This window comes from Typopeltis vanoorti, chromosome 17 (assembly GCF_054136105.1).
Source record: "Typopeltis vanoorti isolate ZY-2024b chromosome 17, IOZ_Tvanoo_1.0, whole genome shotgun sequence".
In the NCBI taxonomy this organism is placed as follows: Eukaryota; Metazoa; Arthropoda; class Arachnida; order Uropygi; family Thelyphonidae; genus Typopeltis; species Typopeltis vanoorti.
Genome location: NC_143565.1, coordinates 113626992 through 113652591, shown reverse-complemented (window position 1 = coordinate 113652591; position 25600 = coordinate 113626992). Strand labels below are relative to the sequence as shown.

The window sequence follows — 25600 nt, the reverse complement described above, 5'->3', positions numbered from 1 at the left end:
GGACTGGTTATTACTAACACCATGTTCCAACATAAAAATGTGCACAAATTCACATGGAGAGAAGAGGCTAGGAATAAGAAAAGTCTCATTGACTATGTTATTGTTGATAGTGATGTTTTCTCCCTGGTGCAGGACACCAGAGTGTACAGAGGATTTGAAATTGGAAGTGATCACTATTTAGTCTTGAGCAGGATAAAATTGAATTTCATATTGAAAAGAATAACATGTAAGAAAGTTTTAAAGCGAATAAAAGTTGAGCAGCTCTCAGATGTGAACAGTAGACTAAAATACAGAAATATTATTGAAAAGAAAATGAAAGAGTTTGAGAACAGGAATCAAACCTTGGAGATTCAGTGGCAAACTCTGAAGGAAACATTGATTGATTCTGCCAGAAAGGCATGTGGTGAGGTTGTGTGCAAGGATAAAAAAATCAGAACTCCCTGGTGGACACAGGAAGTTAAAGAGGCAGTGAAGGAAAAGAAGAAAGCATATCAAAAGTTCCTGGCAAATAAGTCAGCTTTTACTCTTACAGAATACAGAGACAAATGTAAGAAAGCTAAACAGTGTGTAAAACTAGCTAAACAAAAGTCATGGAAGGACTTTGGGAAGAATATAGAAAATAAATATCAAGAAGGTGGCAAAATATTCTGGAGGTTGTTGAAGAAGCTTAGGAATGGAGGAAAGAGTGCTGTAAAAGGAATTAGAGATGATAAAGGTGAAATGAAAACAGGAGAAAAAGATATCCTTGAAGTATGGAGTAATTACTTTGAAAAACTGCTAAATGAAACAAGCAGTGATGACAGCACAGTGATAAAAAACACTGACCAGGCATGCAGTCAGGAATACATATCCATACTTGAAGTAGAAAAAGCCATCAAAGGCTTGAAATGTGGAAAGGCAGCAGGAGTAGATGATATTCGACCAGAAATGCTGAAGTATGGTGGTATAAGAGTCTTACAGTGGCTGCACTGCATAGTTCAGAAAGCCTGGACAGAGGGACGAATTCCCGATGATTGGAGTAGAGCTCTCATAGTACCCATATATAAAAAGGGAAATAAAACTGAATGTGAGAATTACAGAGGTATTTCCCTACTGAGTGTTCCTGGCAAGATCTATGCAAGTATACTTGAGAAACGGTTGAGAAGAATTGTGGAAGAAAAGCTTGGTGAAGAACAAGCTGGATTCAGGCCAAATAGAGGCTGTCAGGATCAGATCTTCACTTTACGACAAATAGTCGAGAAAGCATGGGAATATAACAAAGATCTGTATTTAAGTTTTGTCGATTTGGAAAAGGCATATGACAAGGTGCCAAGAGAGAAGCTATTCAATACGCTGCAGTTATATGGTGTCAATGGGGCATTATATCAAGCAATACTTAGTCTTTATTTGAGTTGTGAGTCAGCAGTTAGAATTGAAGGAAGTACAGGAAGATGGTTTAATGTTAAATCTGGTGTGAGACAAGGATGTACATTATCCCCTCTGTTATTCATTATCTATATGGATCACATTATGAAGGAATGTGGTATAAAACCTGATATCAAAATTGGAGATGTTAATGTCAGCTCTTTGCTTTATGCGGATGATGTTATACTTCTAAATAAATCCGCTACAAGTCTGCAAGATTCTCTGACTAAATTGAATAGCTGTTGTAATAGATATGGTATGAAGGTTAGCAATAAAAAGACAAAGACAATGAAAATAGGCAGAATCATTGAAAATGTCAACTGTGTTGTGAATGGAGAACTTGTGGAACAAGTAAAACATTTCAGCTACTTAGGCACAATTTTTACTGAAGATGGTAAACTAAATATAGAAATAGACAACAGAATCAGCAAAGCTGGTATCGTGGGAAGTCAATTGAATAAATTCATATGGAATAAGAAAGAAATTAGTCGGAACACTAAATTAGCTGTATACAAGACTGTGTTCAAACCAATTTTAACTTATGGATCTGAGAGCTGGGTCAGAAGTAAAACACTTGACCAAAGACTAGAGACCGCAGATATGAGAGTTCTGAGAAAGATTAGAGGCGTGAACAGATGGCATCAATGGCAATATCATATTAAAAATGAGGATATTAGGAAAGAACTTGACATTGTCAGCATCCAGGAATGCGTTAGCAGAGCTAATCTCAGATGGTATGGTCACTTAAATAGAATGGGAGAGGAAAGATTAGCAAAACAAGTGTTCTCTGCCAGGTTGGCAGGAAAACAACCCAGAGGAAGACCAAGATATAGGTGGATTGATACGGTACAAAGTGCCTTATACGATAGAAATATAAGATCTGATAATGTTGGAGTCTTGACAAGTAACAGACTGATTTGGAGGAAAATTGTAGATAGGAAGTTAGTAATGATGTATTTTTTTCATGTAGTACTGTCATATCCTGTACACCCCTTGAGGGTACATGGCAGGAATTTAATGATGATGATGATGATGTTCTAAATTAGAAACAAATTTATTCCATGATTCTCTATGTCTTTTTCTGACTTCTCTTTTAGCTATGGCTCTTATTCTTTTATATTCTATTTCATCTTCTAATCTTTTACTACTTAACCATTTGTGATAGTGTTTTTTGGTGGATTACTAGTTAAATTACCTCAAAAAGGGAACCTATCTGAATGCAAAAATTGGAGAAGCATAACATTGCTGAGTGTTATAAATAAAATACTAGCAAGGATAATATTAGAAAGAATCAAAAGAGAAATAGAAAAACAACTAAGACAGAATAGGCAGCATTTAGAGCCAACAGATCATGTGCCGACCACACTGCAACTTTATGAATTATCATTGGAATGGCAGGCAAGCTTATATTTAAATTTTATCGATTTTGAACAAGCTTTCGACAGTGTAAACAGATCATCCCTATGGAAGCTACTCAGACACTATGGACTCCCAGAAAAAATAATAAGAATAATTTTAAAAAAAGTATAAAGATTTTGAAATTAAAGTAATACATGGAAATACCCTCTCAGAACCATTTAAAACAAAGAAAGGAGTAAGGCAAGTTGTATACTCTCCCTACTTTGTTTTTAGTTATCTGGAAGATCAGAAAAGTATTACATGGAAATACAGGATTACAATGGTTACTTCAAAATGAACTCCACGATCTCGATTTTGCAGATGACATCTGCTTACTTTCATAGAAACACCAACATATAAAGCAAAAAAACAGCAATACATGTAGAAAAAGTTGGTCTTAGGATAAATAAAAATAAAACAATGTTGATGAAAATAAATGCAAAGCAAAACAAACAAATAACAATAGAAGAAACACCGTTCAAAGAAGTAGAAGCGTTTATATATCTTGGTTCAACAGTATCAATAAAAGGAGGAACTACTGATACTTCTACAAATAGAAGGAAACAGATGGCTTATTCAACTTTCAACCAACTTAAAAATATTTGGAAAAACAAGAACTTGTATATAAAAACTAAAATGAGAATATTTAACTCAAATGTAAATGTATGGACCAGAAATGTGGATGTTAAACAAAAAGATAGTTAATAATGTCCAGGTCTTCCTAAACAAGTGTTTAAGAATAATACTGGGAATATATTGGCCAAAGCAAATACCAGATGAAGAACTATGGCAGAGAACACCAGAAACCCATGTTGCAACAGATACACAAAAGGAAATGGAGGTGGTTGGGGCATGTATTGAGGAAAGAAGATAAAATAATAGTAAAACAGGCACTAGACTGGAACCCACAGGGTAAAAGAAGGCAGGAAAGACAAAGAGGAAAAGAATATTAATATTAAATATTAATAAAAATTGGAACCAAATAAAAGCAGAAGCAAAAAACAGAGTCCAGTGGAAAATGGTGGTGGAAGACCTATGCTCCCAGGAGGTGTGAAGAGGATTAAGTAAGTAATGAAAATAACATAGCTATCCACTTCATGGAGACTATAGCAATTTCATTGGAAGTTTCACTTAGATTTTCTTTAACTCCTGATTGGTGTAAAGTTTCAATGAAGTTTTCCTGACACTGTAAATTGTAAGTTGGATCTCTTAAATTGGGGACTGCATGTACCACTTACGATGATCCTGTTAATTTTCTAAATCAGCTGTTATGGGAAATTGAAAACTGTAAAAGGATGAAATTTCTCTGAGCACTTTTATAGTTTCCCAAAAAATCTACTTTACATGCATTTGTTAAAATGCAAAAATGAAGAAAGGCCTGACGGAGGGATCTGAGAATAGATCGATTAAGTTCCTGAAGTCAGCTATGTGATGGGGGAAAAAATACATTGTTACTGACTCAGCATCCTGTGTAGGCTCTAGCCTTCTTCAAAAGCTTCTGCAAATCATCTTTGCTAATTGCAAAGCTCCTCTTTTCTGCTTCCAGTGCCTTAATTATCTCATATCATTCCATTTTTCTGTATCACTTTAGGGTTTCCAAATTTTCCTTTTTTCTTCTGGTCTGGTACTGAACACCTTTCTTTTAACTCTTTTTATAGCCACTTCTGGATATAGGTGTCCCCCAATTCTCTCCATCTGTTTCTATCCTGAGCTTGTTGGTGCCAGAGAATTCCAATTGTTTTCCTTATATCATCTGACCATCTTTTTTCAGGTCTTCCCACTGATCTTTTACCTTCATATGGCCACCACTCCAGTATAACTTTTGTCCATCTATTGTCCTTGAGTCTTGTAATGTGTCCCACCCATTTCTTTTGAAGTATGTTTTCTCCAATATCTAAAAATTTTGTTTTAGCTCTTATTTCTTCATTTTTGATTTTATCTTTGAGTCTTATGTTTAGAAGACATCTTTCCATTCTGCTCTGTATTTTGCAAAACCACACAGTTGGTTGTTCCTCCAGCAAGAAAGAAAGAAAGACAAAAACTAATGTAAAATTTTAGTTAATGCGAAAACATTATTAAAACATCAAATAAAAAATATATATATTTGTCAATCGCTTCTGTTTTATTGGTGTCATTCATTATATGTCAGTTGGTCCATCTAAAACACAACTTGAAATCCAAGAGCTGTTCATATGCAAACAGGAATCACAGTCATATTCAAATTTAATAGGTATGCAGTTTTAGAAGGAAAAAATTTTCATCTAACATTTTTCAACTTAAAAATCTTAGAAGAAAAGAGATGAAAAATAATACAAAGAAAACAATGAAGATGTCTGTCATTATTATTTCCTGAGTACATACTAGTAGAAATATTATAATACTTGACAATATTGAGAATTGATTAACATGTTGAACCATTGATTTACTTAAATGCATTTTAGACGTTGGACGTTTTAGACATTTTAGACATTTTTATATGTCTGGTAAAAACTGGAGTCAAGGTTTCAAGCTAAACAACTGGATGAAGACTGCAAAACTACCACAACATATAAAGTACTGTATAATCCAGAAATGTTGCATATTTGTTGATACTCATCCTTCTAGGCACTTCAACCCAAAGTCTGAGTTTACACCAAAATGAGTAACACTAGACCATTACACTATCACCACTGAACTTGATAGGTGAATGATAGCCTTCAGACCTAAGGCATTCTGTCACATTTGCACTCACCATCCAAATTGGGCAAAGTGTGTAGAAAGATTCATCAGTCAATAACACCATAGACTTTCAATGTTCTATGGATTCACAATTTCTTTACAGCAGGGGGTGGTATGAACTGTTTGACTGCAACAGTTGATGTGTGATTTATGTGCAGCAAGGATGATGTAGTTGCTATTACTAACTCGAATCTGCTAAACTCCTCTGAACTTTTTTCGACAGTTTCCATATCACTCCAAGTGCCTTTTGTTGCCATTGTATTAGATTCCTAGATTTTTGCCTTCCTTACATTTTTTGGCTGAGGTTATGGCACTCAAGTTTCCACTGGTAGGTAATGTTCCCTATAGCTGATTTTGGATACAGCAATATTTTTGTCAGTATCATGACTGGATAGCCACTAATATGACATCCTGTGATCCATGATAGGCTAAAGGTTCTGCTTGAAAAGGTATAAAAATCATTGTACACCTTTTTGTATACAAACTTTTAAATAATGCAAAGATGATTATTAAATATGAAACTATTACTTTTTCATATAAATATGAAAATATAAATGTATTTTTTTCATATAAATATGAAAAAATAGCAAAATAAAACTTTTTTTTTTTTAAAAAATTATTTCATGGCAGGAATATTAACATAGACTTGTACATGAAAAAAATATTGTTTATGGTACATTTATCATAAATAAAAAATATGAACATAAAATTCTTGTATGAAGGAGGTATGGAAAGTTCTGATAAACACCAAGAAATTATATACTTGGTTTAATCCTTTATCCAAGTGTAAGCAAACAAGTTTGCACCCGAACTATTTTCAGGACTAGGGCAACGTATATAGAAGCTTATGACTCCCCATCACTTGCCTTAATATCCCATAATGCAAAGCACATATCCTAATGAGTATGTATAATGCTATGCATTATGAGAGAGGGGGGGTGGGTCACTGCCCAGACCAGTTTCAACCTTTATTGAGGTCTCATCAGTGGGAACCAGACCCAGAGGTGATACCAAGGTTGAAGTAATGCAGAAGTCATATTTCCATATATACGAGTTGCCAAAAATGTCACACCTTATTATTAAATTACTCTGGATTAGAGAAAAGTTGTTGGAAGTTTTTTCACTTGGTTATACTACAAATTAAAGATACCAAATATATAATTTCTCGGTACCTTTAATTTGTGGTGTAATCAAGTGAAAAAACTTCCAACAAGAAAGAACATATTTTAAAACTCTAACCCCCATGTTTCATGAAATTGTAATAATTTGTTCTTTTTCTTTCTTGAACAAAAATGATAAAAATGTTCTAGGTGTTTATCCCCCCCCCTTGAATTTGTGAAAAGGAATAACATATGAAAATAGCTCTTATGCTATATACTTTTTATCATCATTCTCCCCCCCCCCCCCCAATTCATTAGTTATAACATGTTTATAGCCAAGACAAGTATGTGTGCTTGGGAATGTGACAAATGCTATCTACGGAACGCAAAACACTGGGTAGATTTAAGGAGTATCTTGTGAGGTCATTGTAAGTCAAGATGTGGAGAAACTCACTTGCAACAAAAATTTATTTATTATATTACAGCAGTTGCAGTACTCTTGACTTTAAAATTGTATAAAACTGACTTTTTCCAAATCTTCAAAAAAACATTTGGAAATGCTAGCATCTCATAAATTGGATATACCTGATATACTTGACTGAAATCTTTCTATTAGAGTAATGATTTGGACCAGAAGTGAAGATTCTGAGAAAGAAAATTCAGTGTTCTAAATTTCAATCCACTCAACAAATTGGCCAATTACCTATATTCAAATAAGGATTAAGCAAGCTTCCCTACTTGTTCTAAACATATATCAGGTTTCATGAAGTCTCAAATCCATGTACTGTTTATTTTGTGTATCTATCTATTTACACACACACTATTTACACCTCATAAATCCAGACTAGGATAGACACTAGCAGCAGAACTTACACACACATAAGTAATTAAAAACATGACACTTTATTAAGTTCAGAAGTACTAATGTACCACATCAACAAAGAGTAATGGTTTTAGATTGCTTAGAAGAAAAATGTTGAAATAAAAATTTTTAAAAATTTCAAATAATAATATTTCAAACGTTAAAAAAGTGTCTCTTTAAAGCTTTTTCAATTCAGAACAAATAAAACGCTGAAAAACTGAAACGAGTTGCAATTAAAATGATTATAATCCAAAATTTCATTTTTAAAACTAAATTAAAATTACCTTCTTTTAAAAGTTTTCCATATACTCTTGACAATTCTAAAATGGCTGCAGTTCCTCCCGAAGATTCCACTGCTCCATACATCCAAGCGTCTCTTCGACTTCCAATTATAACATAGCGGTCTAAATAAACAAAGACATTTAGAAAACTTAATTTTTCTTTTATAATTCTAAGTTAGTTTTATTAAGTTACTTTGACACTAAGTTATTCTGGTTAATTAAAAGTTGCCAGGAAATTATATTGTTGTTTTAATCCTTTATCCACAAACAAAGTTTGCATGTCTTTATCTTCACCACTGGCTACTTTTATGAAGAAGCTAATGACTTTACTTTAATTGACCTTAGTATCCCATAATACAACTCCCCTCCCACACACCTTTTTTTTTTTTTTGGACATGTATAATGCTATGCAATATGAGAAAGGCCAACTACTCAAATAGGTTTCAACCTTTACTGAGGTCTCATTAGTAGGAGCCAGATTCAGAGGTCAAATGAAAGCAGAAATCATATAATTCCCATATATAGGCATCGTCTCAACATCCTGGGTATGGAACTGAGCCGAAAGACTTGGACACCGCTGAACAGGATTCCCACCGGACATAAAAGATGTGCAAGCTCTCTCTACAAGTGGGGAAAAATTCCCTCACCGGAATGTGACTGCAGTCTTTGTGCATACACAGGCCAAAGAAATGACTTCCTGAAGGCGACACCGCCTGTTATAGACAACTTGATATTAACCTATAAGTGTTTTGTTTGTTGAAAGTATAAGCGTCTTTGTTTTATTCTAATTGTTTGTCACTTACTTTCTATATATTTATTTTGACTTATGTACCTTTATAACTGCACGTAGATTGCTACACGCTAAATAAATAAATTCCCATATATAAGTAGTGAAAAGGTGTAACACCCTAAAATGAAGTCATCAGCTTCTACATACAAGTAGCCCAATCATTTCAACATTATTCTGGCTAAATTAAAGGAAGTTAAACTATTTTAAATGGTGTTTAATAGAGCGTTCAAAATATCGTAACAGATTAATGAAATGCATCATTATTATTAAAATTGAGAGAATAAACTGCACTGTTCTCTTAACTTATAACTTTACACGGTTTACTTATATTCAAGATGTCAGCAAGTATGCAAGCTTATAGTTTTAAACCTTGCTAAAACCCTGTATATCATTCTTCTAACAGATATTTATTCAAAAAAAAAAAAAGCTGATATAAAAATGTGATTTATTTATACATAAAGGACATGAACATTTTGAAAAAAAAAAAAAAAAAACAGCAATAAAAGAAAACATCAACTATATCCTGAATGGTGAACCTATAGAACAAGTAAAATATTTCAGCTATTTATGCAAAATTAAATATGGAAATAGACAACAGAATTAGTAAAGCTGGTATGGTAGGAAGTCAGCTGAATAAATTTATATGGAATAAGAAAGAAATTTGTCTAAACACTAAATTAGCTGTATATTCAAGACAGTATTCAAATCAATTTAAACTTATGGATCTGAGAGCTGGGTTAGAAATAAAACACTTGACTAAAGACTAGAGACCACAGATATGAGAGTCCTGAGAAAGAGTAGGGAAATGAACAGGTGGCATCAATGGCAATATCATATGAAAAACAAGGATATTAGGAAAGAACTTAACATGGTTAGCATCCAGGAATGTGTTAGCAGAGCTAATCTCAGGTGGTATGATCACTTAAACAAAATGGGAGCAGAAAGATTAGCAAAACAAGTGTTCTCTGTCATGTTGGCAGAATAAAAAAAAACCCAGAGGAAGACTAAGATGTAGGTGGATTGATACAGTAAAAAGTGCCTTAGAAGATAGAAATATAAGATCTGATAATATTAGTCTTGAGAGATAACAGATTAATTTGGAGGAAAATTAATGATTAGAAGTTAGTAAAGGTGTAAGTTTTTCACAGTACTATCATAATTATCCTGTACACCCTCCAAGGGTATATATCAGGAATTTGATGACTGATGATGATGAAAAAAAAAAAATTCAGACAAGTTTTTTTTTTTAAATCTTTTTAATGTGTAATTCTGGGTATAATTTTCAGGCACTGCCAGTTATAAGCCAATCTTGATCGATTCCACTTTCGGTAAATTTTTCAATTTTAATATCTGAGCACATGATTAGTGCTCAACTTTTCAGAAACCAAACAAGTAACCTACATCTTAAAATTCTTTAAATTTAATATTTGTTTTGTAATTTCCAGCTAAATTTTAAAGAACAATGTTCATAATATTAATTTTTTTTTACTTCTTATTTCATGGTCAGTTTGACTTCTGAAAGGTACACATATAGCCTCTCCCAACCAGTAAACCCCACTTTCCTGTGGTATTAGCATGTTTTTTTTTTTTTTTTTTTTTTTTTTTTTTTACAAATGTGGCACTGACAACACAAGTAGTGCCACATTAAAAGTATAAATAAAAAAAAATAATAAATTTTAGCCTATTTTTTCTGCCCACTACAGGGTGAAGGCCTCTCCCATTGTGGGAGGTTTTGGGTCTACTGCTCCCATGGTGACCCAGTCTATATTGGGAGAGGACATAACAAACATCCATGCCTACGTGGGATTCGAACCTACAGCCTGTTGGCTGGGAAGTGGATATGCTAACCACTCGGCCAGCCAAGTATACCTTCCCTAAATGGATGAAATGCCACCTAGACCTCAGGCTAGTTTATAACCTAATCATGTCTCCCTGGGGACCATCCCATCACTACTTATCTCTCCAGTGTTGAGCTTCTGGCCCTCCTCCCTCACTTTATCCAAACACTGCCACAACTGTAAAATCAGTTAAAAATGAACCCTCCAATTGGAAATCTTCTTGTCTGCAGCTTTTCCCACTTAAGTTGTTCATAGAGTCTCCTCCACATCCTCCTGTCTTAGGCTGTAACCACATCCAAGTTCTTCATCCTCAAATCCTCCTCCGCCATCTCTCTCTCTCCATCTCTTCTTTGCCTGCCTGCACTTCCTCCTGTCCTGCACATCCATTTGCATGACCTTTCTTCCCACATACTCATCCTCTTTCCTCATCACATGACAAAACCATCTCAACCCTGCCTCCTGTACCTTTACTCCTAAGTTCATAACTTTCACTGTTCCTCTTACATAATCATTTCTGAGATGATCCTTTCTGGTCACACCGCATATCCACCAAAGCATTCTCATCTCTGCAACCTATTAAACCCGACATTCTAATAAGAGATATTAAGCTTAATTATTTACTCTATGCAGATGACAATATCCTCGTAAATATATCTGCTACAAGTCTTTAGCAGACCAAAGCCTGAGAACACACACACAAACAGTAGACATTAACAGAATGGAGTTTAAAAACAGTCATAAAAAAGGTATTGTTAGCTGAAGTAGTCCTCGCACAAGTCTTACAACCCTACATAAGTCTGTTGATAACATATCACTATTATAATTAGTAACACAATACGATCATACCATACTATAAACAAAGTGAAAATAGTTATTTCCTATAACATCTCATATGATAATCCTACAGAAAGGAATTTCAAAATACTTTAAATTATCTTTTTTTTCCTTACCTATATACTACGTCACAGAAATCATCCAGATACCCAAGCATTTCACAAATGTTTCTTGACTGATAAATTAATACAGGTATGGCTCTCAGGCTTTGGCATAGCAACACAATAGAACATTCAGAATTCATTATTTAGGATACTATGACAAAGGGCTCTAGTCCAAACCAAAAGAAAAAAGGCCGGCCTCGGTGGTCGAGTGATTAGCATATCCGCTCCCCAGCCAAAAGGCTGCAGGTTCGAATCCTGCCATGGGCACGGATGTTTGTGATAGTCTATGAAAATGCTAGTGGTGGGAGGTAGACAGCGTTGGTGTAGATGATGATAGTTGCGGTTCATTGTAGTTGGTGGAGACAGAGAGGTGTAGAGTGGGTGACCTCGTTCAATGAGTCTGTGGACTCCCTGGAGGTGTCACATAATAATTAATACTGCCACCACCACACACTAGATTGTGGCTTTCTATAACAACCATGTTTCACATCATTCACGAGAAGCTTCACATGATGAAGGTCAGTGCAAGGTGGGTGTCCCAACTTCTCTCTTCAATCGTGTGACCTATTCTCGCAAGTTTTTAGAACTTTGCCAAGGGAATCAGAGAGAAGTGCTAGAATTCATTGTCATGGGATAAAACCATAGTCCTTTATTATGATCCTCTTTCCAAAAGGGAATCCATAGGGTGGCACAAACCAGGCGAAGAACTGCCATGAAAAGCGCCAAGGTCACTCAGTCCACCAAGAAGATCATGGTAACAATCTTTTGGGATTGCTGGGGAATTATCTTGATTGACTTCGAGGAAAGGAATACCACCGTGAATGCAGAATATTATGCTTCACTCCTGCACAAAATGTGCAAATCCATAAAGGAGAAGTGACAGAGAATGCTGAGTCATGGTGTTTACCTGCTTCACAACAACGCTCCAGTCCATATGGCTATTGTTGTGAAGGCTGCAGTAAAGGACTGCGGCTTCCAGGAAATTGAACACTCATACTACAGCCTAGATCTAGCACCCAGCAACTACTACCTCCCCTTCTCAAAACTGAAAAAAGACCTTCAAGGAAGAAAATTTACAGATAACAATGAAGTGAAAGATGCAGTTTTAGGCTATTCTGCACAAAAGCAATATTTTTTCAAAGGCATAGAAATGTTAATTCAAAGATGTGAATTCCAATAGTATGCTGCCTAATTATGGCAAGTTTTCAGTACAGAAGCCATATTCAAGCATTACTTGGTCTCTACACAGGTAAGAAGTACTGTTCTGACACAAACCTGAACAGCTGCAGATGCCTTGCACTTCTGGCCAAGAGAATTTACAAATGCACAGTGAGAAGAAGGAACATATGATTCCTATTCATAACTCATTCCTATCTACTGTCATCAATTTACATCATCTGCTTGCTGTTTCTGCAGCTTCTTTTATTTATCTCATATTTCCACCTTATAATGACATAATCCACAAATGATCATGGATCCACCAACTGCTATAATCACACACAAATTGATGACCAATATAGCAACCTATGATAATATCCAGCTGATAGTAAACTAAATGCATATATGATATATAGCCCAACAGCAGCAGTCCATATAAAGCGAGAGTATGTGATGTAAATGTTGATAAAAATGGGAGAAAAAAAAAAAAAAATCCTTATCCCACCCGCAGTACAAATATACTATAGGTTTCCTTTCTTTTAAGCTTACACAGTGATCAGAATACATTTTGGAAAATTATGGAGACAACTACTGTGTTTGAGTAAAACTTTAGTTTAATATAAACCAAAATCAACACTCAACATTTTGAAATTCATATCAAGGTCATTTTCTGGATATGTATATACACTATATACACTCTGTATATACACTCTTTATACAGAGAAACAAGCTGCACTACAATCTACATGATTTGCTAAGTTACTGACCAACCGTTACAACAATTATTGGCCTGACCTCTGGTGGGAAAAAAAAAAAAAAAAAACCTTGACTAGATAAACGCTCGAGTCCTATTATTATCTATTAGTTACAAAATTACATTGGGCTGGAGAGCAACATGTTTTTATATATATATATATATATATATATATTAAAAACATGATTATAAATTTCAACCAATTGGTATGTAATAGTTCCCAATACTAGCTGAAGGTTGCTTAAAGTCCTAAAGTATACTGGATACTAAGTATTAAGTAGGCTGAATATCTGCTATCCAGATTCTTGGAATTTTCATCCCAACATTATTGTTGATATTTGGGTGGTTAATCAGAATTTCGTAGGCATCTTTAAATTTTTTTTTTCATACCAGGTTTTTGTATGGTGTAGAGCAGCGCTTCCCAAACTGTGGGCCGCGGCCCCCTTGGGGGCCGTAGGTTTTGTTGAGGGGGGCCGTGAAATAATGAAAACAAATTTAAAATGTTTTAAGACTAAGTAGATTTTTTTATTTTAAAAGAAACGTATTTAACTTTTATTATTTCTTTTTTGTTATTTTTTTATATTTTAATGGAAAAATTCACACATTGGTGTTGGTTCACAAACTTTGCTTCCTGCATATTTCGGCGCTTAACAAATATTAGTAAATATTGCTTATTCATATGTTTCATTTCAAAGCAGTGGTTAATTGTATTTACTTCGAATGCTCTCCGGGGAGGTTCCAAATCTTCCTGTCCCTTTCATCACGCGTTCATAATCAGGGACTGTTGATATTGACTTTATATACATATCAAAACTCGTTTTATATTATCACTGTCATCCGAGCTAGTTATCTGTTACCAATAAAAGTTTCGCATATACTTCACACATGAAAAAAAGCTTAAACAAGTTCATGTGGGGAGATAGTAACTCCCTTGCAGTGGTAAATGACACGCCCTCCCTAACAGCCACTATACTGCAGAGGCAATAAAAACAAGTACTTTTATTATACTGGTGAATAAGGTATGAGGAGTCTGTATAATATATTTCTCAACAAACAGTGCAATTAAAGACAACTGGGATAAAAACACACTAATTAATGAATCATATGTCCCCTCATACAGAACCTATGCTGTATAGACTGAAACAAAACCATATGTTGCATGGGCAAACACACTATCTAACTAAAAACTATTGTTATTAATTAGATGTGTGTGAGTTCGATTACCCAAGGCAGCAATAAAATTCAACTGAACGTGTTAAAATTCGTAAAAGTGTTAAAACTAAGTAATATATATATATAATAAATGTTATGGCAGTTTCACATATGGAATTTGGTTGAAGAGAGTTAGCATTTCAACTCAATTATCAGCTATGCTTTTATCTTTCAGTTGCTCGATCTTTTGTTAATACCGCACCAATCATATGCACGTTTTAATAACCTGCCTTTGCTGTCTGTTTCGCGTTAGGCTTAATTACCGTAAAGGGAGAAATGTCACAAAAGAGAAAAATGTTCCTGGTCGAGGGATTCCCTTATTCAGGTAATATTCACTATTTTCATGTTATCAGTCTGTGGTGTGCCAGTATCGGTAAGTGGTGATATTATTTGATTTATTCTACATTAAAAAATTTAACCCTGAGATGGATAAGTGGCTGATAAAAAATAAAAAAAATCCCATATTTTTTTTATTTTTTAATCAGCCACTTATCCGTCTTAATCAGAAGAAGCAGAAACAGACTCAAAAATAAAGGACAGTATTTCATATTTTACCAGAACAGCCCTCATCATCTTCAGAACCAAACGGTAAGAGGCAAAAATGTAATATATGCATTTGATTTTTGCAATATTCGCTGTGTATGTTTTATATTGAATATAAACACAATAAATATTATAACAATATATCTCTCTATTACGATTTTTTTTCGAGGGGGGCCGTGAAATATTTTAATTTTTGCAAAGGTGGCCCTGACATCCAGAAGTTTGGGAAGCACTGGTGTAGAGAGCAGGTACTTTTCCAATCAATTTGGTGTACGGTGTTGAGCGCGCGATCTGAGAGGCCTGCTCACCAAAATTGTTATATTTAATGTGTCTTTTGTGTTTTTTTTTTTTTTTTTTTTTTTTTTTTTTTTTTAAACGTATAAAGACTGTACGTCCAGTTTCACCAATATAAGGTAAGTTACAGGTGCAGTAGATGCAATAAACTCCAGGATGTGCTAATGGGAGGAGAGGATCCTTAGAGGAGTTAACTATGTTTTTTAATTTTGTAGGTGGTTTAAAGGTGGCATTGAGATTACAATGGTGTAGGATTCTGTTGATTTTTTCTGATAACCCTTTAATGTATGGGATGGCTAAGGTGTTACTGTAATCTAATTTCTTTTTTGATGAAGTTTTTCATGAAGGACTTTATTAATAGTATTTTTGTTATAGCCATTATTTATAAATGTGTTGCTAACAATTTTTAATTCTTGTTTAAGAGCGTGCCGATGGAAATAGACAACAGAATCAACAAAGCTGGTATGGTAGGAAGTCAAGTGAATAAATTCATATGGAATAAGAGAGAAATTAGTCATTATCAAATTCCTGCCATGTACCCTCAAGGGGTGTACAGGACATGATAGTACTACATGAAAAATTTACATTATTACAAACTTCCTATCAACAATTTTCCTCCAAATCAGTCTGTTACTTGTCAAGACTCCCACATTATCAGATCTTATATTTCTATCATCTAAGGCACTTTGTACCGTATCATTCCACTTATAGCTTGGTCTTCCTCTGGGTCGTTTTCCTGCCAACTTGGCAGAGAACACTTGTTTTGCTAATCTTTCCTCACCCATTCTGTTTACGTAACCATACCACATTAGATTAGCTCTGCTAACGCATTTCCTGGATACCGACAATGTCAAGTTCTTTCCTAATATCCTCGTTTTTAATATGATATTGCCATTGATGCCATCTGTTCACGCCTCTAATCTTTCTCAGGATTCTCATATCTGCGGTCTCTAGTCAAGTGTTTTACTTCTGACCCAGCTCTCAGATCCATAAGTTAAAACTGGTTTGAACACTGTCTTATATACAGTTAATTTAGTGTTCCGACTAATTTCTCTCTTATTCGATATGAATTTATTCAATTGACTTCCTACCAGCTTTGTTGATTCTGTTGTTTATTTCCATATTTAATTTACCATCTTCACTAAAAATCGTGCCAAGTAGCTGAAATGTTTTCTTGTTCCATAGGTTCTCTTCTCCATTCACAATGCGGTTGACATTTTCAATGATTCTGCCTATTTTCATTGTCTTTGTCTTTTTATTGCTGACCTTCATACCATATCTATTACAACAGTTATTCAATTTGGTCAGAGAAACTTGCAGACTTGTAGCGGATTTATTTAGAAGTATAACATCATCCGCATAAAGCAAAGAGCTAACATTAACATCTCCAATTTTGATATCAGGTTTAATACCACTTTCCTTCATAATGTGATCCATATAGATAATGAATAACAGAGGGGATAATGTACATCCTTGTCTCACACCAGATTTAACATTAAACCATCTTCCTGCACTTCCTTCAATTCTAACTGCTGACTTACCACTCAAATAAAGATTAAGTATTGCTTGATATAATGTCCCATTGACACCATATAACTGTAGCGTATTGAATAGCTTCTCTCTTGGCACTGTGTCATATGCCTTTTCCAAATTGACAAAACTTAAATACAGATCTTTGTTATATTCCCATGATTTCTCCACTATTTGTTGTAAAGTGAAGATCTGATCCTGACAGCCTCTATTTGACCTGAATCCAGCATGTTCTTCACCAAGTTTTTCTTCCACAATTCTTCAACCGTTCTCAAGTATACTTGCATATATCTTACCAGGAACACTCAGTAGGGATATACCTCTGTAATTCTCATATTCAGTTTTATTTCCCTTTTTATATATATATGGGTACTATGAGAGCTCTTCTCCAATCATTGGGAATTCGTCCCTCTTTCCAGGCATTCTGAACTATGCAGTGCTGCCACTGTAAGACTTTTATAACACCATATTTCACCATTTCTGCTCGAATATCATCTACTCCTGCTGCCTTTCCACATTTCAAGACTTTGATGGCTTTTTCTACTTCAAGTATGGATACATATTCCTGACTGCATGCCTGGTCAGTGTTTTTTTTTATCACTGTGCTGTCATCAATGCTTGTTTCATTTAGCAAATTTATAAAGTAATTACTCCATACTTCAAGGATATCTTTTTCTCCTGTTTTCATGTCACCTTTATCATCTCTAACTCCTTTTACAGCACTCTTTCCTCCATTCCTAAGCTTCTTCAACAACCTTCAGAATATTTTGCCACCTTCTTGATATTTATTTTCTATGTTCTTGCCAAAGTCCTCCCATGACTTTTGTTTAGCTAGTTTTACACACTGTTTAACTTTCTTACATTTGTCTCTGTATTCTCTAAGAGCACAAGCTGACTTATTTACCAGGAACTTTTGATATGCTTTCTTCTTTTCCTCCACTGCCTCTTTAACTTCCTGTGTCCACCATGGAGTTCTAAGTTTTCTATTCTTGCAGACAACCTCACCACAATGAATGATATAATCACGTAATCACAAGAAAGATATTTATTTAACCAAATATTTCGGTCTGGAAATAGCAGACCATCGTCAGTGGTAATACTAGAACAGTTTAAAAATACAAGCTAGAATACTAACAATAGATCGTTAAAATTATAACACGGCACGTGATTTTAAATCACTAAGTATGAAATGGAATATTTTGAAGTACAAACATGACGGAATTTCCTATTAAAAAAAAAAATTAATTAATGAGTAATCTTGATTAGACTTTCCCAGATTTTTGATATAGACATACAGTCATTACGATTCAGGTTGGGGCGATGGAGCAAGGCCTCCACGCTTTCCTCCACGTGATTATATCATTCAGCCTTATGTCACAAGTATCCTTGAAACAACAGAACCTCACCACATGCCACTCTAGCTGAATCAATCAGGGTTTTCTTCAAGGCTTGCCACTGAATCTCCAAGGTTTGGTTGCTGTTCTCAAACTCTTTCATTTTTTTTCCAATAATCTTTGTGTATTTTAGTCTACAGTTCACATCTGAGAGCTGCTCAACTTTTATTCGCTTTAAAACTTTCTTACATGTCATTCTTTTCGATATGAAATTCAATTTTATTCTGCTCAAGACTAAATAGTGATCACTTCCAATTTCAAATCCTCTGTACACTCTGATGTCTTGCACCAGGGAGAAAACATCACTATCAACAATAACATAGTCATGAGACTTTTCTTATTCCTTGTCTCTTCTCTCGATGTGAATTTGTGCACATTTTTATGTTGGAACATGGTGTTAGTAATAACCAGTCCATGTCCTGAGCAGAAATCCAACAGGTATTTGCCATTATTATTAGCTTTGCTCTTTTCTCCAAATTTTCCCAAACTAGTTTTGTATGTCTGACAATCACTTCCTACTCTGCTATTTAGATCCCCAACAGGACCAACTTTTCCTTTTTCATTGTGTCCGTAGCTTTCTCTAGAGCCTCAAAAAATTACTCCACTTCTATCTTAGTAGAGCCTTCTGTGGGACCATAGGCACAAATAAGTCTCATTGTCCAGTTCCCATTCTGATATTTGCCCAAATCACTCTACTTGACACTGTCTGCCATTCAAGATTAGCCTCATATTTTGTGTTGAATACTATGGCTACTCCTTCTTTTCCTTGATTGTCATTTCCTGAATATAACATTTTGTATTTATTGCTCAGAAAGATCTCACCAGTTTTTGGCTTTTTTGTTTCAGACACCTCTATTAGTCGGAACACTAAATTAGCTGTATACAAGAGAGTGGTCAAACCAGTTTTAACTTATGGATCTGTGAGCTGGGTCAGAAGTAAAACACTTTATCAATGTATCTAAGCCACACTGTAGGTTTTAGAGTGAAGGAATCAAGAGCACTTTGCTCAAAAGCTTCCACATAAAAGTTAGCAATGGGGGGGGGGGGGGGGGGAATAGTGGTGAGCCTATAGCCGTACCTTCTTTTTGCAGGTAAAATTTATTTTGCTACACGAAGTAACTGGAATGTAGTACGTGGACAAAGAGGGCCATTGTTATATCAATGTTTCTATATGATTTATGCTTATTTCACTTACTTTAATCTTATTCTTATATCTAGGATTGTTTCCTCTTCGGATACTGGCGAATTTATATTTTGCTGCACCAGCCAGTATCCTATAGTAGAAAAGATCCTTACTCAGGGAGACAATACTAGATTCTTAGTTTTCTCACACAATATCTTATTTAAACTGGCGTATAGATTCAGATTATTGCAGTCGTGACCTAAATCTATTATTATATTCACTCTCTAAATACTTCACGCCAAAATTGGTTCTATTTTTATAAGTAGTAAGTTGGAATCGTAATCAGGCATGACTCAGGTTCAGGTAAATAGGACATGTTTATTGGAATATCTAAAACACAATACAAAATTCATACACTCAATTATGCTTAATACTAAATAAAACTCGAATTAAGAGGGTAACACTTTCTAAATTAATTAAATCTTATAAAGCATGCTAAACACAGTAACTGCATATTGGGATAGATAGCAAATGATATGAAGTTAAGCTAAATACCTTTCAGTAGTATTACTCACAAGAGAAAACTAACAAACATTCTAATGTTACTGAGATACTAAATTCTACTATTCTTATCGCATCAAGTTAATCTTATCACATACAAAATTACAAAAGATCTCTTACAAACAATTCTTCTTACTCTCAAAGGAGGTTAACTTTGTAAACAGAGACTGTCCACACAGTTCTTTAGAATACAGTTCTTAATTTCACATTCGTAAACAATCTTCTCTCTTCTAATGAACTTTCACACAAAATTAGAGTAACTGCACCTTACCGAGCTACTTCCGCATCGTTCTGCATCACGTGTATGTCTGGATACTTCTCATCTATTGGCAGTCCATACGGCAACATATGGGTTACGCTATCTTCATTCCTTCTGCCAAAAACGGACTCAAATCTTTGCGTTTCAGGAACAACTCGATGGGACTTTTCAGCGATGACTTGATTCTGCAAGGACTGGAATTTTTACCTTCAGCTTTGCATAGAATCCTACTTCATTTTAAGAACGCTCGCAGTCCGACATCTTATCACAGACTTCACCCCTTACACAAAACTGCCCGCTAACTTCCAAACCACCAAAGCAGGAAAACGTTACAACCAGAGAGAGTCTTCTGATACGGGATCAACCCCTTATATTCTTCTATAGAGCACCCTCTTTTCTCAGTTCCCTTTTTGCACACTGCCCTTATCTTTTCACCCCTTTGGGTTCATCCTTTGCTTTTATGATGCTGTTATACTTGGATTCACAAAATACATGGCAACGTAATTTTCCGAGTAAGCTATAGCCGTACATGTGTAGCTTTATGCCTTCCAGGAATTATTACTTAGCAACTTTTTAGATGACTCACAGTAAATTTTACATAGCTTAAGTGAGGCTTAAATTTAAATCAGATTATCTCTCCTTTTAGACATACTTAAAAATGAAATCTTAGTATAATCACATCAGCTTAAATATAAGGCACTTGAAATAAAGAATACAAATTTTACATAAGTTTCATTTTTAATTACAGCTGATGTGCAGGTATTTCTCTTTGTCAGCAAGTTTTATATGTTAGATTCCAAATGAATGATTTCTTTCCAAGATTCCTTCATTTAGGATCTAACACCGTAATGTCAGGCAGAAATTTGTTCAGTAGGAGAAGAATCGTGTCATTGATTGGGACATTTGTGAAAAGGGCAGAAACGTCGAAACTGTCTAATAAATCATCTTTGCCGAGTGTTATGTTTTTAATTTTGTTTAGGAAAGGGAAATGACCTACCAACTCCTTGAGTGTTGATGCTAATTTCTTGGCTAGGTGATAATTAGGGCTATCTATTCCTTCAGCTATTGGCTGAAGCGGTACGTTTTGTTTGTATACTTTAGGAACACCATATATTCTGGGAGAATGGGTGTAATGGGGTATAAGATTTTTAACCGTGTCTGACTCAAGAAGTGACAGACTTAAGTAATTTCTCAGCTTTTTTCTTCATGTTTTTAATATATATATAAACATGTTGCTCTCCAGTCCAATGTCATTTTGTAACCAATAGATAATAATAATAACAGAGCTCTAGCGTTGACGTAGGGAAGGCGTTCAACAATTATTGGCCTATAATTGTTGTAACGGTTGGTCAGTAACTTTAGCAAACCATGTAGATTGTAGTGCAGCTTGTTTCTCTGTACATAGTGTATATGCTCCAGAAGATGACCTTGATATGAAGGTCGAAATGTTGAGTGTTGATTTTGGTTTATATTAAACTAAAGTTTTACTCAAACGTGGCAGTTGTCTCCATAATTTTACAAAATGTACTATAGGTTTACTAATAACCTTTCATGGGTGGAAACCACATTTAAAAAAAAAAAAAAGAAAGAAAAAAAGCACAACATGCAATTCTATGCATGTTGTGCTTTTTAATAGTAGTTACTAATAGTAGTTACCAATGATGATAACTGACTGGAAATCAGCTAAGTTCCAGTATAATACATAAATATAATTATTTAGCATACATTCCCTTGTTATTATACGTGTTACGACATCTGGTTTGTTACTGGGAAGTAGTCCATATATTTCTGCAACATAGTATTATATGAACTGACGATGTATGAATGCCACAATTAGTTTTGTAATTATCATTAATTAACTGTTAAAAGTTACAAATATCTTGTTGATATGATTAAGAGAATTATGTTCTGTATTTTTTCATATAAAGGGCATTACCTGGTTCTGTTTTTCCACTAATGTAGCCTAAAGCATTATAAATAGTTTTGTTGACATAAACATTGTTTATTTCCAAATAAAGCTTCGAGCCTTTCTCTGCAAATCCTGGCCCAATGTGATAAGCAATATCAAATCCACTTTTCCAAGCAACAGGTGCATTCTGCCCACCTAGAGCACTGTAATAAATTGTAGTAAACAGTGATTAAAACTTCCACAAAAATAAATAAATAAAATAATACGGAGTTCAGTAGCATAAATAAAGAAGAAAAAAACTAAAAGGTAGTGATTCTAACAGAATTGTGTTGCATATTAATCAACATACACTGTATTCTTAAAAGACATTCAAATAATCAACCACAAAGATTATAAGAATAGATATGCAAAATAGTAGATATTAACAGAAATCAGAATGAGTTAATGTGAAGCTGACAGATGTTCAGAGTCATTTGCTGCCATCCTAAACAAAAGGCTACACTGGCTAGAATAAAGTAAATGGGGTCTCAAGAAAACCATTAGAAATGTTTTAACAGATGGGAAAAGTCCTTACACATATTATTGTTGCACTGGAATAGCCATAAACCATCTACAAAACAAACTCCAAACAATAACTGGCAAACTCTACATGTTAAAAGAGATGGTTCCCACATGCCTAAAAACACTATACCAAAATATACTAAGATATGCTATAACAACATATGAATTCTGTGCACACTACAAACTAAATAGATTAATATCATTATAGTACAAAATTATAAAACGGATTTTTTGGGAACAAAGAGACAATATCAACTTTATATACACTACAATGTCAGAGCGCAAAATACTAACAGCAAAACACTTATGTCACTATGCAGCTATCTAAAATATTATTTTGATGGCAACTACAGGACAGCTAGAAATACATACCATATAACAAGATCTCAGACAATAATTATATTACATATAAATATAATAAGTCATTATGGAAAGGCCACTCGAAGCTTCTACATTCCAAATATGCTAAATAAACTAACTTTTGAATACAGGGAAAAGTCCTATAACCAGGACGTTTCTCTGTATACAGGAACCTTACAAGCTACAATAGCCTGAAAAGAGCCTTAAGAACATACTGTGAACAAGAAATACGCATCTTATACATTTTACAAACTTAATGAAACACAATACAGTCATCCCTTGAACTAACGTCTGGGTTCTGTTCCATCTGGCAGGATGTAAGTCGATACATTAAATCAACAGAGTTATAGGGGTTAGGTACTTAACCATAATAAGTACACTGTCATTTTAATTTTTAAACCTTATCATAAACTGTACTATGTGTTATTGCCACTATAAAACAGGAGAATAATCTTCCAAATCTTCCACAATCACATCTTCATTACCTTCCCTATGTAAACAATCAGGCTGTGGGTCTTCTGATGTAATCTTTGTTTTCTGATGAACACATCCAATGTGTTTTGCTTATTCCTCTTCATCTTTTCATCATAAATTTGTTTATAGCAAGCAAACGCATCATTTACTTTCATTTCTACTAATAAGTAGCGTTCGACATTGGGGTACATGTTTTCAGCCATTTTGAGAACATTGCTAACTTCAGAGAACATCTCTGCAAAACCCTTCTCTGTGAATTGTTTAACTACCTCTTCTTGTTTCTCTTTTCCCTCTTCTGCAACAGGTTGTTCCTCCAGTTCGACCAATTCTTCATTGGTCAAATCTTCAGGGGCAATTTCTATGAGCTGAATTATGTCATCATCACTCTGACATTCAGATTGTTTGCTAGGCTCACTATCTATTACAAACTTCCAAAATCATGCACAAACCATTTTAATGTCTTTTTCCATATGCCAGTCATACATTGAGGTCACTTTGTCCCAAACCACAATAATATTTTTAATAGCATGATAAATATTGAATGTTTTTCAGAATTGCATGAAAGTCTGATCATTTCCTTCAGTAGCAGAAATGGCTTGTGAAAAACTTCTCCATAGATAATAAGCCTTAAACACTGCAAGAACTCCCTGATGCATCGGTTGGATCAACCGATGAAGATCACCGCTATAAGACGTATAAGATGGATGACCTGGAACATTATCTAGAATTAATAAAATTTTAAATTCTACATTTTCTTTCACACAATAGCTTTCCATTTCACTCGCATAACAGATGATTAAGGCATCCTCAAACAATTTTTGAGGATGCCTTAATTGCCCGACTTCTTATTGCTCCGATAATGAATTGGAAGAATATACTTCCTAATGTTTTTGAAGGCGCGTCAATTCTCACTGTGGCGTTTCAGAAATAGTTTCAGTTTATATTCAGCCACATTACCCCTAACTGAATCGTAATATGGGTTTTCAGCTTTGAAACCAGGCATAAATTTTAGCTTTTTGCGAATGAATGTTCACTCGGTGGCATTTTTTTCTGAAAAAAGGAAGGAGGCTCATCCATATTAAATATTTACTATGGCAAATAATTTTCCTCCGTAATAATTTTATCCAATTTCTCCAAAAACCCTTTGGCAGACTTCTCATCGGCACTTGCAGATTCACCATACATTTTCACATTATGCAGCACAAAACTTTGCTTGAATCTCATGAATCAACTGGAAGAAGCGTTGAATTCGAAGTCGCAATTGGGACCTGCTTTGTCCTTCAACATGTTGAAGAGACTTAGTGCCTTGGTGGTTATGGTCATAGTGCTAAGGGGTATGCGCTTTTGGTTCAGGTCCTCTATCCATGTGCAAGTAGCTTTTACATATTTCGTGACTTTGTTTCAAATTAACTGCTCGCCTCTTTTTCTGTGATTCTTCAACTAGGTTTTTTGATTGTGCGTGTAGGGAACATTGTTTCACAAAACTTCTCAAAATATTTAATGATAAATACACAAATAACCCATTTTTCAAACAGAAAATCAATAGAGGAACTGATGAGCCAATATATATGCTTTACCTTACGCTTGCTTGCATCTTGCTCAACAGCGTAGCCGTATGGGATCATGGATGTATCTTTGAAAGGACGCAAGTCGAGGGATAACTGTATATTAGTTCAGGCTCTCCAGTGCAGTGACACGTCATGATTCCAAATTATTGTGCTGTGTGTGTGTGTGTGTGTGTGTGTGTGTGTGTGTGTGTGTGTGTGTGTGTGTGTGTGTGTGTGTGTGTGTGTGTGTGTGAGTGAGTGAGTGAGTGAGTGAGTGAGTGAGTGAGTGAATTAATTTCTCATCCTACAGCTGTAGTGAATATCGGACCTATCAAACATCAGTCTACTTCCCACTCAAAATATATAGAAATCAAATCAATAAACAATAACTAATTGGTGTCATCCTCAGATAACCCAGCCATGCTTAGTGAAAACTTGACATGCTGGTCCCAAGCCCAGGTAAATGGGGAGGGTTGAGCACAGGACTAGCAAACCAGTCTCAGAAAAAAAATTTTGTTATGCAAACTGAAACCTTCCAAAATGTGTTACCAGATGAAGAAGCAAAAAACAGAGTCTGGTCGAAATTGGTGGT

General features: G+C 34.8%; 1 protein-coding gene across 1 annotated transcript in view; it reads right to left on the bottom strand.

Annotated features, from left to right (window-relative positions):
- LOC150097811 (N-acetylated-alpha-linked acidic dipeptidase 2-like) overlaps nt 1-25600 on the bottom strand; it is a 309838-nt gene that overhangs the window by 161297 nt on the left and 122941 nt on the right. The window contains exons 6-7 of the mRNA XM_090406796.1: nt 22094-22269; nt 7767-7886 (exon numbers count right to left, since the gene is read on the bottom strand). Coding sequence (XP_090262922.1) covers nt 7767-7886; nt 22094-22269 — 296 coding nt within the window. The remainder of the gene's footprint in view (nt 1-7766; nt 7887-22093; nt 22270-25600) is intronic.